The 18,230-nt window shown below is 48.6% G+C and overlaps 1 protein-coding gene across 1 annotated transcript in view; it reads left to right on the top strand.

Moving 5' to 3' along the window:
* Positions 1-3,875: 3,875 nt before the first annotated feature.
* LOC141051992 (olfactomedin-4-like) overlaps positions 3,876-18,230 on the top strand; it is a 40,185-nt gene continuing 25,830 nt past the window's right edge. The window contains exons 1-2 of the mRNA XM_073549154.1: positions 3,876-3,983; positions 6,261-6,410. Coding sequence (XP_073405255.1) covers positions 3,930-3,983; positions 6,261-6,410 — 204 coding nt within the window. The 5' untranslated portion in view covers positions 3,876-3,929. The remainder of the gene's footprint in view (positions 3,984-6,260; positions 6,411-18,230) is intronic.

Raw genomic sequence — 18,230 nt, 5'->3', positions numbered from 1 at the left:
AGGCCTGCCATGGGAGTGTGCAGCCCTTCCTCCACTCTGTTGCCATCTGGTGGAGCTCGTGAAGGAGGAGGAGTCCCCGCTGTGTATCCGGGCCGGAACCAAGGGGGCCGTCACCAAGGTTCCTAGGGAAACTGTTTCCGGGGGACACAATTGGGTGACGGACCGCAGAGACTTCTAGAAAGGTTGGGGGAGGAGCTACTATAAAAGGGACTGAGGACGCCAGCAGGAGTCAGTCGACGCAGCAGGAGAGGAGAAGCGAGGAAGCTATAGGGCGCCAGAGCGAGAGCCAGAACCAGAGCAAGTAGAGCAGAGCAGCGACGGGAGAGACTGAAGGGAGACTCACCGTTAACAGAAGGGAGACGGCACCGAGCCGTCCAACGGAGCCCGGCTCCGCCCTGCGGGTGTGGCCTGTCAGCTGCTGCCCACGACAGCCGCCGCCCGACTCCACCCCGCAGGTGCAGCCCGTCCGCTGCCGCCTGTGACAGCCGCCGCCCAACTCCACCTCACGGGTGCAGGCCATCCGCTGCCACCCGTGGCCACCGCCCGACTCCAGCCCGCGGGTGCAGCCCGTCCGCTGCCACCCGTGGCCGCCACTGCTCCATTCCAGCCTGCAGTTGTGGCCTGTCTGCTGCCACCTGCGGCCTACGCCATCTGGACCCTGGGCAACGTTGTCCCACCTCCGCTGGGAGGTGCGACGCAGAGGAACTCTTCAGGGGCCTGCTGTGCCCCCACTTCGCCGGGGCGTAGGAACGCCCGAAGTCTCCGCCAAGTCCTTGTCGGCTGGGCCCAGCGGCTGATACGCCGAAGCAATCAAGTTACATCTTAAAGTTCCTCCCGTGTTCCGCCTCGTCACTGCATCCTGCGTACCTGCGATTACTACATTCGCTCTAACCTGCATTGCAGCTGCATGACACCACCTTTCCAAAATTGTGGGTAAAGTAAACAACTGTGTTTCAAGCATGTGATACTTGTTCAAACTCACCTGTAGCAAGTAACATGTATGGGTAATATGAAAATGTTAGGGACGGCGGAACGCACTAAATATAAATAATAGGAAGTGCGTTCGCCGCCTGGGGTCCACCGTGCAGTAGGTGTAACAACCGCTGCTGAGTAATGGCAGACTCGCTATATGGCAGTATACTGCGCTCGGGTTAAATGTCACCCGAGGTGCGCAGAGGGGACTCTGTTAAACTCACAGAGGCGCTTTAATATAAATAAAGCATAAACGCCGAGCCTGTTAGCTTCACAGGTCTCAGCTGGCGTGCACACATGGTATATGGTCACAGAACACGGCCCAAGGCAGAGGTCAGTGTCCATCTTGACCTACCGTGTGTGCGGCATCACTACCGAGGACGCCGGTAAGTGCTGCTAACTGCAGCGCGGCCGTAACTACTGCCGCTGTACGACAGTGCCGTGAAGCATAACACTATCGGACGCTAGTGTAGCGGTGCAGTATGCACTGTGGCGTATGGCTTGCCACTGACTGGCGCTGACTATACTCCAATTCCCTAACCACATACATAATATCAGAGGGAAGGGGTTTTATAATGAGTCAGTCACCAGAATCATACATCCGTCACCATTCACATATAGCAAGTAAAGTCTATACTAGCCTTTTATAGCCATGCACTTCCGAGACCTTCCAGACCTCTGAGATGGGCCAATCAGATCAGAACAAGGACCTGAGGACGTGACCCCCCATCTCCACTGGGAGATCGTCTCGTGGGCATGCCCAGTAGCACGGCGAGAGGACTTAGCCTCTGGAGTGGTTTCCTGCAAAGCAGGTTGCACTACCATTGCTGGTCCAGAGGCGGCAGCAACATCCAGACCCAGAGAGCTGGTCTGAGCAGGGCGCCTGGATCGCCGAGATTGCTGTGCAGGTCCCTGAGCGGTCGGAAAGGAATGGGAGACCGCTGGATGTATGGCTCTGGATTCCTGCTGTGCAGCTGCAGGAATCAGACACCTAACAGAAAATCACACCTGAAACCAGATAAAAAGGGGAGAAGTTGACTTAATCTTTGCATGATGTGTCTGTGTGTGCCACACTAAGAAATGAGAACAGATAAAGGAGAAGAGAACTGTCTGAGGACTTGAGAACCAAAAGTCCTGAAAAATATCAACAATCTAAAGGTTACAAGTCCATCTCCAAAGATGTTGATGTTCCTTTGTCTATGGTGTGCAACATAATACATAAGTTTACAACCCATGGTACTGTAGTTAACCTCCTTGGACATGGATGGCAGAGAAAAATTGATGAAATGTTGCAATGCAGGATAGTCAGGGTGGTGGATAAGCAGCCCCAATCACGCTTCAAAGAAATTCAAGCTGTCCTGCAGGCTCAGAGTCCATCAGTATTAGAGCAAGCTATCCGTCGACAATTGAATGAAATAATATGCTATGGCAGGAGACCAAGGAGGACCCCACTGCTGACACAGAGGCATAAAAAATCTAGACTGAAGATTACCAAAATGCACTTGTGTAAACCAAAATCCTTCTGATAAAGCATCTTGTGTACAGACGAGAACAAGATAGAGCTTTTTTGTAAAGCATATCCTTACCGAAAACAGAATCAGGCCTACAAGGAAAAGAACACAGTATCTACAATCAAATATGGTAGAGATTCAAAGATGTTTTGGGGTTGTTTTGCGGCCTCTGGCACTGGGTGCCTTGACTGTGTGCAAGGCATCATGAAATATGAAGATTACCAACAGATTTTGGGTCACATTGTAGTGCCCAGTGTCAAAAAGCTGGGTTTGCGGCCTAGGTCATAGGTCTTCCAGCAGGACAATGACCCAAAATATACTTAAAGAAGCACCCAGAAATGGACAGAAACACAAAGTTAGAGAGAAATCTGAAGTGGCCAACAGTGAGTCGGGATTTAAATCCCATTGAATACCTGTGGAGAGATGTTAAAATTGCTGTTGGCAGAAGGCACCTTCAAATATGAAAGACTTGGAACAGTTTATAAAAGAAGAGTGGTCAAAACCTGCAGTTTAGAGGTGTAAGAAGCTTGTTGATGGATATAAGATGCGATTGATTGCAGTTATTTATTCCAAGGGATGTCCAGCCAAATTTTAAGTTGAGGGTGCCAACAATTTTGTCTGGTCCATTTTTGGGGTTTTGTGTGAAATTATGTCCAATTTGCCTATTTTCTCTTTTGTGTGTGTGTGAGTGTGTTTTTCCGATACAAACAAAGTAAATAAACATGTATAACAAAAAAGGTGTAACTGCAATAATTTAATAGGAGAAATTCTTCATTTTCTGGAACAATTTCAAGGGTGCCAACACTTTTGGTCATGATGACTGCATACATATATTTGGGGAGCCATAAAATAAATCACCAAGAACAGTGGCATAATGCAGTTTTCCAATCCCTTTAAAAGTTCTAAAAGCATAAAGCGGCACTACTAAAAAATGTAACTTTTCTCCCAAATAGACAAGCTCATGACGCTACTTCATTGAAAAATTAAGAAATCATGTCTCTCTGAATTTGGTGATGCAAAAATAAAATTTCTAGGAAAAACATTTTAAACATTCAAAAGTTGTAAAATGAAAAACAACTGAATTAAAAGAAAAATATCACGTCCCTCTCCCCATCCAAAAAAATATCTTTTTAAGGAAATGTCCTTGGGGTCTTAAGAATGAAACCTAAAATTTTTATGCAACTTTTCTTGAAAACTCCTTTACTGAAACAAGTCATAATAACTGAAATGTGTTTGGACTTGTCAGGGAGCGGATATTCATCTCTCATGGAATATGGAATGTCTCTTTCCCACGGTTTATCATCCAAACAATTACAGTATTAGTCATTTTCTTACACGTAAGGAAAGAGGAGACAGCGAGTGGGAGGGAATATACACATCTGGGTGTATACTGTATATATAGTGGGATAACACCAGCTGGCGGTATTAGAAGACAACGAGGTCACCATGTTCACCTTCTTACTTTTGTTCCTTGGCATCTACCAGACTCAGGCCGCCAGTGTAAGTTCTATTGGAAATTTCCATCTCTATTGCTTTCTATATATCATGTGTCAAATCTATCTCCCCTCTTTCATCTAATAAATAAAATCCTTAAAAAAAAAAAATTCAAGGATAATTTTTTTGGTTTTGTATTGACCATGGGTGGATACGAAAATAATAAATAGGCTCTTCTCATTAAAATAGTGTCCCTCTATCCCTAAGCTATTAAAATTCTGCTGCATCTGAACATGTTTCATTGTTCCCAGGGGTTCACATACTTATAGCATCTATATAGTTATCAATATACACTCACTGGCCACTTTATTAGGTACACCTGTCCAACTGTGTGTTAAGACTTAATTTCTAATCAGCCAATCACATGGCGGCAACTCAGTGCATTTAGGCATGTAGACATGGTCAAGACAATCTCCTGCAGTTCAAACCGAGCATCAGTATGGGGAAGAAAGGTGATTTGAGTGCCTTTGAACGTGGCATGATTGTTGGTGCCAGAAGGGCTGGTCTGAGTATTTCAGAAACTGCTGATCTACTGGGATTTTCACGCACAACCATCTCTAGGGTTTACAGAGAATGGTCCGAAAAAGAAAAAAAATCCAGTGAGCGGCAGTTCTGTGGCCGGAAATGCCTTGTTGATGCCAGAGGTCAGAGGAGAATGGGCATACTGGTTCGAGCTGATAGAAAGGCAACAGTGACTCAAATTGCCACCCGTTACAACCAAGGTAGGCAGGAGAGCATCTCTGAACGCACAGTGCGTCGAACTTTGAGGCAGATGGGCTACAGCAGCAGAAGACCACACTGGGTACCACTCCTCTCAGCTAAGAACAGGCATCTGATGGCTACTTTCAGCAGGATAATGCGCCATGTCATAAAGCTCGAATCATCTCAGATTGGTTTCTTGAACATGACAATGAGTTCACTGTACTCAAATGGCCTCCTCAGTCACCAGATCTCAATCCAATAGAGCATCTTTGGGATGTGGTGGAACGGGAGATTCGCATCAGGGATGTGCAGCCGACAAATCTGCGCCAACTGTGTGATGCCATCATGTCAATATGGTCCAAAATCTCTGAGGAATGCTTCCAGCACCTTGTTGAATCTCTGCCATGAAGAATTGAGGCAGTTCTGAAGGCAAAAGGGGGTCCAACCCGTTACTAGCATGGTGTACCTAATAAAGTGGCCAGTGAGTGTATGTTTAGCTATGTGTAGTGTAAGGAGTTTTAAAAGCAAATCAACCTTTGAAAAGTATGCAAATTTGCTCTCCTCCAGTAGGAAAAGAAACTCTCTCTGTAGCACCACCCATGGGTAGTTACCCTGTAAGGCCGAGGTCACACTAGCGTATGGCATCCGATGCGAGAGTTAATGACCCTCGGCTCCTGCTCTGCTGCGAGCCGGAGCCGAGTATCATGCGTCTGGGCTCCGAGCCTCTCGCACAGAGAGAATTGGAGCACAGCTGCGGAGGAGGCAGAGAAACTAATTTCTCCATCTCCTCCATTGCCGGGGTCAGCGTATATTGCACAGCCCTTGAATGATATCCGAGTAATATGCTCTGTGTCATTAGCACCCATAGACTGTCTCTCGCACATAGAATACGGGTTGCGAGCTGCCCCATACATTAACAATGGTCCGAGGGCTATGCGATGTTTTATCGCATAGCACTCATCCGTATTCAACGCAAGTGTGACCCCGGCCTAAACCAGTGTACAAATCCTACTGTGAATTCAGAAATGGCACATTTTTGGGGGGAAACATATTGCCTCATCCATTTGAATTAGGCTTCCAGAAATCCTTGTTCTTGCCTTCAAAACAATTTTTATAAAAAAAAAAAAACAAATCTCACTATACTGAGGCTAGAGATATAATTATGAATATTAGCCAAACCAGAGACACCTATCCATAGACAAGACTGTTTCACACTTTTTGCACCTCATCAGTACACGCTAGAAGTTTTTATTGGCTGGGTAAGATGTTTTTGAAGCATCTCTTGGACGGTATTAACTTTGGCTTGGCCACGATGGAAGATCCCATGGCTTTCAAAATATTCAAAATATCAGGTCTCCTTAGGGCTTTTAGTGACATCTTATTTTTCAGCTCATGGGTCATGGATGCATCATGCAACCACAACTTGTCTCCTCCTATTAAGTATTTCTTGTCCTTGTGATAGTCTTTGATGTTTACAGTTTCTTAGTTGTTTTTTTTATCTTTATTATATAGCATAATCTAATTGCTATGGTACCTGAAATAGATGTTTCTTCTTAAAGTCATCTCCTCCTGCTTCAACAGATCCAGAACACCACGGGGTCGCAAGATGAGGCTGGGGTCTGTCGCTGCTCTGTTCTCATCCCAGACTCTACCTTCCCTGCAGATCATTTTGAGATGTTGGAGATATCCAACCGGAACTTGACTATCACCGTTGAAGAGCAGATCACTAAGGTAAATAAATAGCAATAACCCTTAATAATAATAACAGTGCCCATCACATCTGTTTTGAGACAATAGTGTCTGTTGATACTGAACATAGGAGGAAATATTTTGATTTCATCCCAAAAAAATCCAGATATTTGTTTGTTGATTTTGCAGCCAGAATTCTGTCTACATAAGAAATAATTAAAACTCCAAATGGTTTTAGGATTTACTTTATTTAAGGCCCCAAAACTGACCTCCCAAGTCTACCTTCATGTTGGGAGATAGAAAGATTTCTGTCAGGCCGAGGGTGAGAACTGGAGCTGAGGGTGAGGTCTGTAGCTGAGGGTGAGGACTCTAGCCTAGGGTGAGGACTTTAGCCGAGGGTGAGGACTGGAGCTGAGGGTGAGGACTCTAGCCTAGGGTGAGGACTGGAGCTGAGGGTGAGGACTGGAGCTGAGGGTGAGGACTCTAGCCTAGGGTGAGGACTGGAGCCGAGGGTGAGGACTGGAGCTGAGGGTGAGGACTGGAGCTGAGGGTGAGGACTGGAGCTGAAGGTGCCAATATGGCTTTCTTCCTTTTGTCAGGGTATCTAGATAAAGGTTTAAGGGAGCAATGTTTTTTTCTGTAGTACAGTATAGAAAAATATGTCCTGGACTTTACTAGAACTAAAGTACCTGTAAGTCACTAATATCTACCCAGTACCATATGTACTAAACCTGCACGTCTTGTCCTGTACTGTTCTCTACATGTGCTTTTGCAGCTTTTTCCTGTACTACAGTACACATACAATTTCTGCTTTCCACATGTGAAGCATTTACTGATTTACTCTCTATAGATACATAAATGCTTTACTTCCCTCCACCAGTGTTACATATATTGTATTGTTTTCTACCAGTACTACATGTACTGTACTAATCTCTATTTGTACTACATGGTCAGTGAATAACGCTACCTGTATTACATGTGCTTGACTGTTCTGTACTACATGTGCTATACTGCTTTGGTGCTCTACACCTGAGCTACATGTACTGACCTAATCTCTCCTTCCTCATACTAAATGTACTGTAATGCTTTCTATCTATACCGCATGTATTGTTCTCCTATCTGCACTTCATGTACTGTACATGCATAGCTCCCAACCACCCCGATTCTCGCTGGACAGTCCTGTTTTTGACACCCCCTACCCGCGTCCCGCCCGGGATGCTATTTTTCCCGCACTGCACTGAGCCGCCACACCCCCCCATGCACCGACACCATCCTCGCCCTCCCAGAGACCCACCGCTGCAATGATGTTCTGTGGCTGTGCGCACAGGACCTGTGATGAGGTCACAGGAGGGGAGGAGTCAGGGGTCACATGATCAGGGGCCTCCTGTCTGCAGGACTCTGCTGTGCTGGTTGTCATGGTGCTGGATGGGGTAAGTTTCTATGTGGGGTCAGGAGGGGTTTACAGTGTGGATGTAGCAGAGCTGTGTGTGTTCGAGGTGTTCGGAGCGGAGCCACGCATGTAGGAGGTGGACGGAGCGGAGCCGTCTGTGTACAAGGTGTACGGAGCAGAGCCACGTGTACGAGGTGTGCGGAGCGGAGCCACGTGTGTACGAGGTGTATGAAGCGGAGCCGCTGTGTGCAAGGTGTACAGAGCAGAGCTGCGCGTGTACAAGGTGTACGGAGCCACGTGTGTATGAGGTGTTCAGAGCAGAGCCGTGTGTGTACGAGGTATACGAAGCGGAGCCGCGTGTGTACGGAGCGGAGCCGCATGTGTATGAAGTGTACAGAGCGAAACCACATGTGTATGGGGCATACGGAGCGGAGCCGCGCATGTACAAGGCATACGGAGCCGCGCGTGTACGAGGTGTACGGAGTAGAGCTGCGAGTGTACGAGGTGTGCGGAGCTGCGCGTGTATGAGGTGTATGGAGCGGAGCCGTGCGTGTACGAGGTGTACGGAGCGGAGCCGCGCGTGTACGAGGTGTACAGAGCCACGTGTGTATGAGGTGTACGGAGCGGAGCAGCATTTGTATGAGATGTACGTAGCGGAGCCGCGCGTGTACAAGGTGTAGGGAGCCACATGTGTATGAGGTGTACAGAGCGGAGCCACGTGTGTACGGGGCGGAGCCGCGCATGTACGGGGCATACGGAGCAGTGCCGCGCGTGTACGAGGTGTACAGAGCGGTGCCGCACGTGTACGAGGTGTACAGAGCGGAGCCGCGCATGTATGCGGTGTACAGTACGGAGCTGCGCGTGTACGAGGTGTACGGAGTGGAGCCGCAGGTGTACGGAGTGGAGCCATGCGTGTATGAGGTGTACGGAGTGGAGTCGTGTTTGTACTTGGTGTACGGAGCGGAGCCGCATGTGTATGGGGTATGCGGAGTGGAGCCGTGTGTGTACGGAGTGTAGCCATATGTTTTCTTTCTTTCTTTTCCTTAGTACCAGTCAGTGTGCCCACAGTACCAGCCACTGTGCCCATAATGCCAGCCACTGTGCCCTCAGTACCAGTCAGTGTGATCAGCAGTGCTAAATGAGTACGGTTTGGTGTGGACATGGCTGTGACTAGTTGTGAAATGGGTGTGGTCGGGGAGTGGCCTTTGTTCTTCTTTCCCTTCTTCAAAAGTTGGGAGGTATGGTACATGTACTGCATGTACTAATCTCTACCTATACTGCACTCCTTCCGATGTGTACTACATGTAGGATAGTGCTCTTTACCTTTACTTCATGTACTGTACTACTCTCTACCTTTACCATATGTACTGTACTAATGTCTTCCTGCACTACAGTTATTGTACTAATTTCTACCTGTTCTACATATATTGCACTGCTTCCTATTTCCTACCTGTGCTGTATGCGTAGTAGTGCTTACTAGAATAGCTCTATATATTCTGTACTGATATTTGCCTAGACTTTTATTCTATACCTGTACTAAATGTACTGTATTGCTTTTTACCTGTACCATATGTGTTACGGGCTGGCGGAACGCACCAAATAAATAAAGATGAAATAATATAAGGGGTCCGTTCGCATCCCGGGCCCACCGTGCAGAGGTGACCAACTGCTGCTAAACAATGAGGGGAAGGCGTGTAGGAGAAAAGCAGGACACCAGTAGGTAACCCCTGACCCGATGCTAGCAGGCACGAACTCTGTTGCTTCACGTAGCACGTGCCAGCCGGTGAACAACCGCAACCTGTTTACGTCACAGGTCACAGTAGTATGAACCACTGCTTATGATGGGTGCAATGTCCGCCCTGACGGACGCCACTAACCAGCCTAACAACGGTGCTGTAAAGTGCACACATGGCGTACGGCGTTACTGTGGCAGATGCTGCGGTAGCAGTGTCGAGGAGGCCAGTACTGGCCGACGCCCTAGGCGCTGAAGGTAGATGAGGATAACACTGCGGCGCTTTGCAGTGTCCGAGCTATTGAGCTGACTCTAATTCCTAACCCTAACTCATGTGTAATATCCAAGGAGGGGGAAATATAATGCGTCAGTCACCAGGCTCATTCATCCATCTTCATGCATACACTAAGTACTATAGCCTCAGAGTCTATCATAGCGCATGGCGGGGCGGCCATGCGAACCTTTTATAGCCGTGCCCTTCCGGGACCTTCCTAATCCTCCAGATGGACCAATCAGAACTGGAGAAGGACCTGAGCATGTGACTCTCGATCTCCAATTGGAGATCGTCTCATGAGCATGCTCAGTGGACCGAAGGAAGGACTTAGACTTTGGAGTCTTTTGCTGCTGGCCAGGCTGCATTGCCATAACTGGACCAGAGGTAACAGCAGCAACTGAACCCACAGTGCTGGTGTGGGCAGAACACCGGGATCGTGGAGTCTGCTGAGCAGGCTCCACTGTGGCTGGAGGGGAATGGGAGACTGTCGATGGCAAGGCTCGGGATTCCCGATGCCTAACAATATGTACTGTACTAATGTCTTCCTGCACTACAGTTGTTGTACTTTTTATTACATGTATTGTACTGTTCTCTTACTATACTACTTGTACTGTACTAATTTCTACCTGTTCTACATATACTGCACTGCTTCCTACCTATGCTATATGTGTAATTATTGGAATAATGCATATTGATCTGTATGTATTGCAACAACTACTACTGTACTGTTTGATGTATTGTGCATATTGTGAGATTGTTAACAAAGTTCTGTGTTAAAAAAAAAAGAGGAGGGAAACTCAGACAGGATGCCCCCTCCTTCTCTTGTTGTTGTAATGCTCCCATGCTGCAAGCCACAGCACATACCAGACTGATCACATTTCATGCTGTAAGCTGTTCAACCTGGATATGAATAAATCTACGTTCTGTGTTGATGACTCTGGATGTTACGCTGATTAATCCACTGCTAACAGGTTATGGGTCCTAGAGTCCCAGATCCCCAGAGCACAGAGAAAAGAAAAGAAAGGAAGACAGCAAAGATGGCCACCAGCAACAGCAACTCCATGAAGTTTACAGTACCAACTCTCACTAACCAGAATTATCAATCCTGGAAATTCAAAGTGAAAATGCTGCTGATAAGAGAAGGTACGTGGAAATACAATACCGTGGAAACCTTCAAAAAGAGCCTGAAGACCCACCTCTTCCGACAAGCCTATAACCTGCAGTAACCACCGACCGACCAAACCGCTGCACAACCAGCTCTACCCTCGCCTACTGTATTCTCACCCATTCCTTGTAGATTGTGAGCCTTCGCGGGCAGGGTCCTCTCTCCTCCTGTACCAGTTATGACTTGTATTGTTTAACATTATTGTACTTGTTTTTACTATGTATACCCCTCCTTACATGTAAAGCGCCATGGAATAAATGGCGCTATAACAATAAATAATAATAATAATAATAATAATAATAATAATAATAATAATAATAATAATACAGACAGGAGCCTAAACCTGACCCAGTATCACAGGAGTGGATAGAGATGGATCAGAAAGCACAAAGTACCATATCACTCAGTATAGATGATGATCAGATTGTGCATGTGTTTAAAAGTGAAACTGCAAGAGAAATGTGGGAGCAGCTGCAAAAGCTGCATGAGAGGATAAATTTAAGCAATAAACTTTATCTCATGAGAAAATTGTACCAGTCTAAACTACAGAATGGCCAGGATATGCAGGACTACATAACTAGCATTCTAGAGATTGTAGAACGCCTGAGAGGCATTGGGGAAGATTTGAAGGACTTTCATGTAGCCGCATTACTGCTTAGTGGTCTTCCAGAAAGCTATGACACACTTGTAACCGCACCAGATGCGCGCCCAGATGATGAGCTTAAATTGGAGTATGTCAGAGGGAAGCTCATAGATGCATATAAGCAGAAAGCGGAAGGTGTAAGCAGCAGGACATGCAATGCAGAGTCTGCTTTACAGACACAAAATCTAAATGATAATAGAAAGCACCTAAAAGAAACACGTGAATGTTTTGTTTGCAAGAAATCAGGACATTTGAAAGCCGACTGTAGAATCTGGAAAGCTAGAATGAATCAGCTGAAAAAGCAAAGCAGTGCTGTGTCTGCAGAAAATGATTCTGTGAATGCTGAAACTGCATTTACTGTCAGTGTAAGTACATCAGAGCATGCATGGTGTATAGACTCTGGAGCAACTAGTCACATGACTAATAACAGAGACTTCTTTTCTAAGCTTAACCAAAGTAAGTCAGTGAAAGTGATTATGGCTAATGGTCAGTACATGACTTCACAAGGTATAGGAGATGGTTATATTGATTGTCAAATCTCACCAACACAAAGCAAGAAGATCCCAGTAAAAGATGTGCTCTATGTGCCTAGTCTTGAGAGTAATCTACTTTCTGTGAAGAAACTCACAAAACAGGGAAATGAAGTTACATTTAAGCATGATAGCAGCATCATCTCAAAAGAAGGCCACCCACTAGCAGAAGGAAAAATCACAAATGAACTTTACCAGCTTAAATGCAAAGAGTGTGTGTACACTGCTCAGGAAGAAAGGCACAATACCTGCATTCATGTATGGCATAGGCGCCTAGCACACAGAGACCCAGAAGCAATAAGGAAGTTAGTTCAGAAGCAACTAGCTGAGGACATTACAATTGATCTATGTAACCAGACAATGAAATGTACAAGCTGCATCAAAGGGAAAATGTCTAGAAAAGCTTTTCCTAAGAGAAGTACAACAAGAACAGAACAGACACTAGATTTAATACATACAGATGTCTGTGGTCCAATGAGCACTCAGACTCCTGGGAAGAAGAGATATTTTCTCACATTTGTTGATGATCATTCAAGATATACAGTTGTCCATCTGCTTCACAGCAAGAAAGAAGTTCCAGAGAAACTTGAAGTATATCTAGCTGAAGTAAATAATAAATTTGGGAGAATGCCAAAGATTCTACGTGCAGATAATGGGACTGAATACACAAGTAATGAGACACAGAGCATTTTAAAGAAAAATGGAATCCTATTTCAGACCACTGTACCGTACAATCCTGAGCAAAATGGTGTCACGGAAAGAAGGAACCGAACACTCTGTGAAAGTGGAAGAAGTATGTTGTTTGATGCAAATCTGCCCACAGCATATTGGGGTGAAGCAATCATGACAGCTTGCTATCTTCAGAACAGACTACCAGGTAAAGCTACAGAGAAAACTCCGTTTGAGCAATGGAACAGCAGAAAGCCAAAACTACATCATATAAGAATATTCGGAAGTAAAGCACTTGTACATATTCCCAAAGAAAGGTGAACTAAGTGGGAATCTCACGCTAAGGAAGGGATCCTGGTAGGCTACAGTGAAACCCAAAAAGGTTATAGGATTCTACACCCAGAAACTGTTAGGGACAGCGGAACGCACCAAATATAAATAATAGGAGGTGCGTTCGCCGCCCGGGGTCCACAGTGCGGTAGGTGACTAGACCGCTGCTGGACACTAGCAGATGCACCAGAAGGTGCCGTAGTGCGCACGGGTTAACGTCACCCGAACGCTAGGAGCGGCTCTGTTCAGACACAGAGTCGCTTGGGAGAAATATATGCAAAGGCGCTGGCCCTGCTAATGTCACAGGAGCCGGCGTGTGGCATCGCAGCCGCGAACACCAATAGCTGCTGGTAATGCAGCGCAGCGGCAACTAAAGCTGCAAGCGTCGGCACCGAGAACCGGGCACCGACGGACGCTAGTGTAGGCGTGGATCGCACTTGGCGTGTAGCTTGCCTGGAGCTGACTAACCCGACACACAGTCACCAATCGTAATATCCAAGGGAAGGGGTTTCATAATAAGTCAGTCACCAGTCCATGCATCCATCACCATACACACACAGCATAATATGCTACACTAGCGCATGGCCGAGCCGCCATGCGGGCTTTTTATAGCCATGCGCTTCCGGGACCTTCCAGTACTTTAGGAAGGACCAATCAGATCCGACATAGGACCTGCACATGTGACCCCTGCTCTCCACTGAGAGGACAAGTTGCGGGCATGCCCAGTAGCATGGCACGAGGACTTAGCCTCTGGAGCAGTTCCCTGCGAAGCAGGTTGCGCTACCATTGCTGCACCAGAGGTGGCAGCAACATCCAGGCTCACAGAACGAGTCTGAGGGAAATGCCTGGCTCACCGAGATTGCTGAGCAGGAGTCCGAGCGGTCGGGGAAGAATGGGAGACCGCAGGATGTCTGGCTCTGGATTCCCGCTGTGCAGTGCCAGGAATCCGACGCCTAACATTACTCCCAGGGCCTCTGAGCCTCACTGTGTTCAAAGGCCGCGATCAGGAGCGGTGCATGAATGTTTTCCACCAGCTCCCAGGTCCGAGCCTCGGGCCCATGACCCTTCCAGTCCACCAAATAAAAATTTTTGCCACGGACAAACCTGCGCCCCACGATGGCGTTAACCTCAAACTCATCAGACGATAAGTCTGATGACCCGCCAGATGACTCAGAAAACCGGACCATGTGAACTGGTTTGAGGAGGGACACATGGAACACGTCCGAAATGGCCAAATGTGGAGGAAGAGCCAGGCGGTAGGCCACCGAGCTAAGTTGCTCGAGGACCTTGAATGGTCCAATGTATCGCGGTGCGAACTTGGGAGACTCAACCCACAGTTTAATGTTTCGGGTGGAGAGCCATAACATGTCGCCAGGGGAGAAGCTTGGCGCGGGCCGCCGATGCGTGTCGGCAGACGCCCTCATCCTTTCTTTAGATGCCCTGATAGCATCCTGAGTGCGATCCCAAATGTCCCGGGCCTCCACTGCCCAGTCTGCCACCCTGGAGTCGGTGGAGGACACTGGCATCGGGACAGGGACGCGTGGATGTTGGCCGTAGTTTAAGAGGAAGGGCGTCTGTCCAGTGGAATCAGCCACCGCATTGTTTAGGGCAAATTCAGCCCAAGGTAGCAAGGATGCCCAGTCATCCTGCCTGGCAGATACAAAATGCCGTAAATAGGTGACCAAGGTCTGATTGGCTCTCTCGACCAAGCCATTCGTCTCGGGATGGTAGGCGGAGGACAGATTTAGCTCGATGCTGAGTAGGCTGCAGAGCTCCCTCCAGAACCGAGACGCAAACTGGGGACCTCGCTCACTCACGATTTTGTCCGGCATGCCATGCAAACGGAATACGTGCTTAATAAACAAAGTGGCCAGACCTCGAGCGGAAGGCAGGCGTGCGAGTGGCACCAGGTGCACCATTTTGGAAAAATGGTCGGTGACCACCCAGATGACCGTACTGCCACCAGACTTGGGCAGGCCAACTATGAAGTCCATGCCAACTATCTCCCATGGTCTATCCGCCACTGGCAGGGGATACAACAGCCCCGCTGGCCTCTGTCTAGAGGGTCTGTTTCGAGCACACGAGACGCATGCTCGCACGTATTCCTTGACATCTCGAGCCATATGTGGCCACCAATATGACCTTGCCAGGAGTTCGGTGGTCCGTTTATTGCCAAAATGGCCACCCACCCTGGAGGCATGTGCCCAGGTGAGGACCTCCGGCCGTAGCTGAGGAGGCACCAAGGTCTTGCCTGGTGGTACTGACTCGAGAGCGACTGGAGCCACGGTCGTAAAACTCTCCGACGGGAGAATTAACCGAGGCTCAGCCTCTCCTTCTTCCACCGAGACCACCGAGCGTGAGAGAGCATCCGCACGGACGTTCTTCTCTCCAGAAAGGTAGTGCAGGGTGAAGCGGAAGCGGGAAAAGAAGAGCGACTACCTAGCCTGACGGGAGTTCAGGCGCTGGGCAGTCTGTAAATAGACCAGATTTTTATGGTCCGTATATACCTGGAAGGGAAACCGAGCCCCCTCCAGGAGATGTCTCCATTCTGAAAAGGCCAACTTCATGGCTAGCAGCTCCCTGTCACCGATGGAGTAATTCTTCTCTGCCGGTGAGAAGGTCTTTGAGAAGAAGAAGCAGGGATGCTTCCGACCTTGAGCATCCTTTTGGAAAAGAACTGCTCCTGCACCGACAGAAGAGGCATCTACCTCTAGTATAAATGGCTTGTTCACATCGGGACGATGTAGTATGGGAGCGCCAGCAAAATGAGACTTGATAGCCGAGAAGGCCTTGGAGACCTGTTCAGACCAAGCGTTGGGGTTAGCTCCTTTTTTGGTGAGAGCAACCAAAGGAGCTACCAGGGTGTAAAAGTGTGGTATAAACTGGCGGTAATAGTTCACGAACCCCAGAAAGCGCTGCACCGCTTTAAGTGAATGAGGTTCTTGCCAGTCCATTACCGCTTGCAGTTTGGCAGGATCCATGGCCAGCCCCTGGGCCGAGATGATATAGCCCAGGAACGGCAAGGACTCCTGCTCAAACTGGCACTTCTCCAGCTTGGCAAAGAGGGAATTCGCCCTCAGACGGTCGAAGACCCTGCAGACGTCCCTCCGGTGGGTAGTCAAATCTGGCGAAAAGATGAGTACCGTATATCATCCAGATATACCACCACTGAGGTAGAAAGCATGTCGCGGAAGACGTCGTTGACAAAATCCTGGAAGACAGCTGGCGCATTACAAAGACCAAAAGGCATAACCAGATATTCGTAATGGCCATCCCTTGTATTAAAAGCTGTCTTCCATTCGTCTCCTTCGCGAATGCGGATCAGGTGGTATGCCCCTCGCAGATCCAACTTAGTAAAGATCCGGGCCCCTCGCAACCTGTCAAACAACTCAGAGATCAACGGTAGAGGGTATTTGTTTTTAACCGTGATCGCATTGAGACCTCTGTAGTCTATGCAGGGGCGTACCTCTCCGCTCTTCTTCTGAACGAAGAAGAACCCTGCACCAGCCGGTGACACCGACTTTCTGATAAAGCCTCTAGCCAGGTTCTCCCGGATGTATTGTGACATAGCTTCTGTCTCAGGGAGAGATAGTGGATACACACAGCCTCTAGGAGGCTCTGTGCCTGGCATGAGGTCTATCGGGCAGTCGTAGGGACGGTGCGGCGGGAGCGTCTCTGCAGATTTTTTGGAGAAGATGTCCGCGTATTGGTGGTAAGGTTTAGGTAGTGCGGAGAGATCCACAGGCACTTCAGTGGAAGCCACCTGAAGACTGCCCCTCAGACATCTCCCCTCGCAGTCCTTGCTCCAGGCCAGTATCTTCCCTGTCGCCCACTCGATATGAGGAGAGTGGCACCGAAGCCAGGGAACCCCGAGCAGCACCTGATCGATGCCGTCTGGCAGGATTAGCAGGGACAGAGTTTCATGATGAGATGGTGAGATAGTGAGCCCTAGTGGAGCTGTCTGATGGGTCACCTGAGAGGGTAACGGTGCTCCGTTAACCACCCTGATGGTCAGAGGCTGAGGTAATAGTACCAGGGGAACAGCGTGTTTCTGGGCGAAGGTAGAAGACATAAAATTTCCCTCGGCCCCAGAGTCCACGGTAACCTCTGCCTCCCAGGTGGAGGACTCACTGTCTAAAAGGCCCCGGAACACCGGTTTGGGTGAGAAGAGTTTGATATTGGACTGCCCACTACCTATGACCACTGGGCGTGGACGCTTTTTCACCCGCAGAGGACACGTGCTAGCCGGGTGACCAAACTGTCGGCAGTGATAGCAACGTGCAGAGCTTCGCATCGGTCGTGGCTTTGAGCCGGTGCGAGACACCTCCATAGGTTCAGAGGGTGAAAGCTCCTGTGCGGGGTATATTAGTGGTTCGGTGAATGTGGGAGCCAAGCTCACCCTACGTCTGGATTGTACCCGTTCCAACCCGCGCTCCGTAAACCGGAGGTCAATGCGGGTGGAAACGGCAATCAAATCTTCCAGACTTGTGGGAACCTCTCTGGTAGCTAGAGCGTCTTTAACGTGCTCAGCCAACCCTCTCCAAAACACCGGGACTAAGACTTTGTCCGGCCACTCTAACTCGGAAGCCAATGTCCGAAACCGGACGGCATAATGGCTGACCGAGAGTGACCCCTGTGTTAGAGAGAGTAATTGTAAAGAGGTGTCGTGAGTGATCCGTGGTCCCAAAAAGACCTGCTTCAGGGCCGCGAGAAACTGCGCAGCACCCTGAACCACGGGATCATCACGTTCCCACAATGGCGTGGCCCACTGAAATGCTCTGCCAGACAAAAGTGACAAAATAAACCCCACCTTAGCCCGCTCTGTAGGAAACCGTGCAGCCAGTAACTCGAGCTGAATTGAGCACTGACTGACGAATCCCCTACAGGTGGCGCTGTCACCCGAAAATTTGTCGGGAAGCGGGAGGCGAGAAAGTGTCGGCATGGGCAAAAGAGCGGGCGCACGTGAGACAGCCTCGGCGACTGTCTGGGCAGCAGCTAGCGCGGTATTCGCTGCTGAGTTGGCGCTCTCAATAGCCGCCAACCTGCTCTCCAGCTGCCGAATATAGCGAAGCAACTGCTGCACGTCTGCCATTGCCAGCCAGTGAAAATGAGGATGGAAGGATGAAGGA

The sequence above is a fragment of the Dendrobates tinctorius genome, unplaced genomic scaffold, assembly GCF_039654945.1.
Source record: "Dendrobates tinctorius isolate UK_male_01 unplaced genomic scaffold, ASM3965494v1 ptg000158l, whole genome shotgun sequence".
In the NCBI taxonomy this organism is placed as follows: domain Eukaryota; kingdom Metazoa; phylum Chordata; class Amphibia; order Anura; family Dendrobatidae; genus Dendrobates; species Dendrobates tinctorius.
The sequence above is the reverse complement of the archived record's forward strand: the minus strand, read 5'-3'. Positions and strand labels throughout refer to the sequence as shown.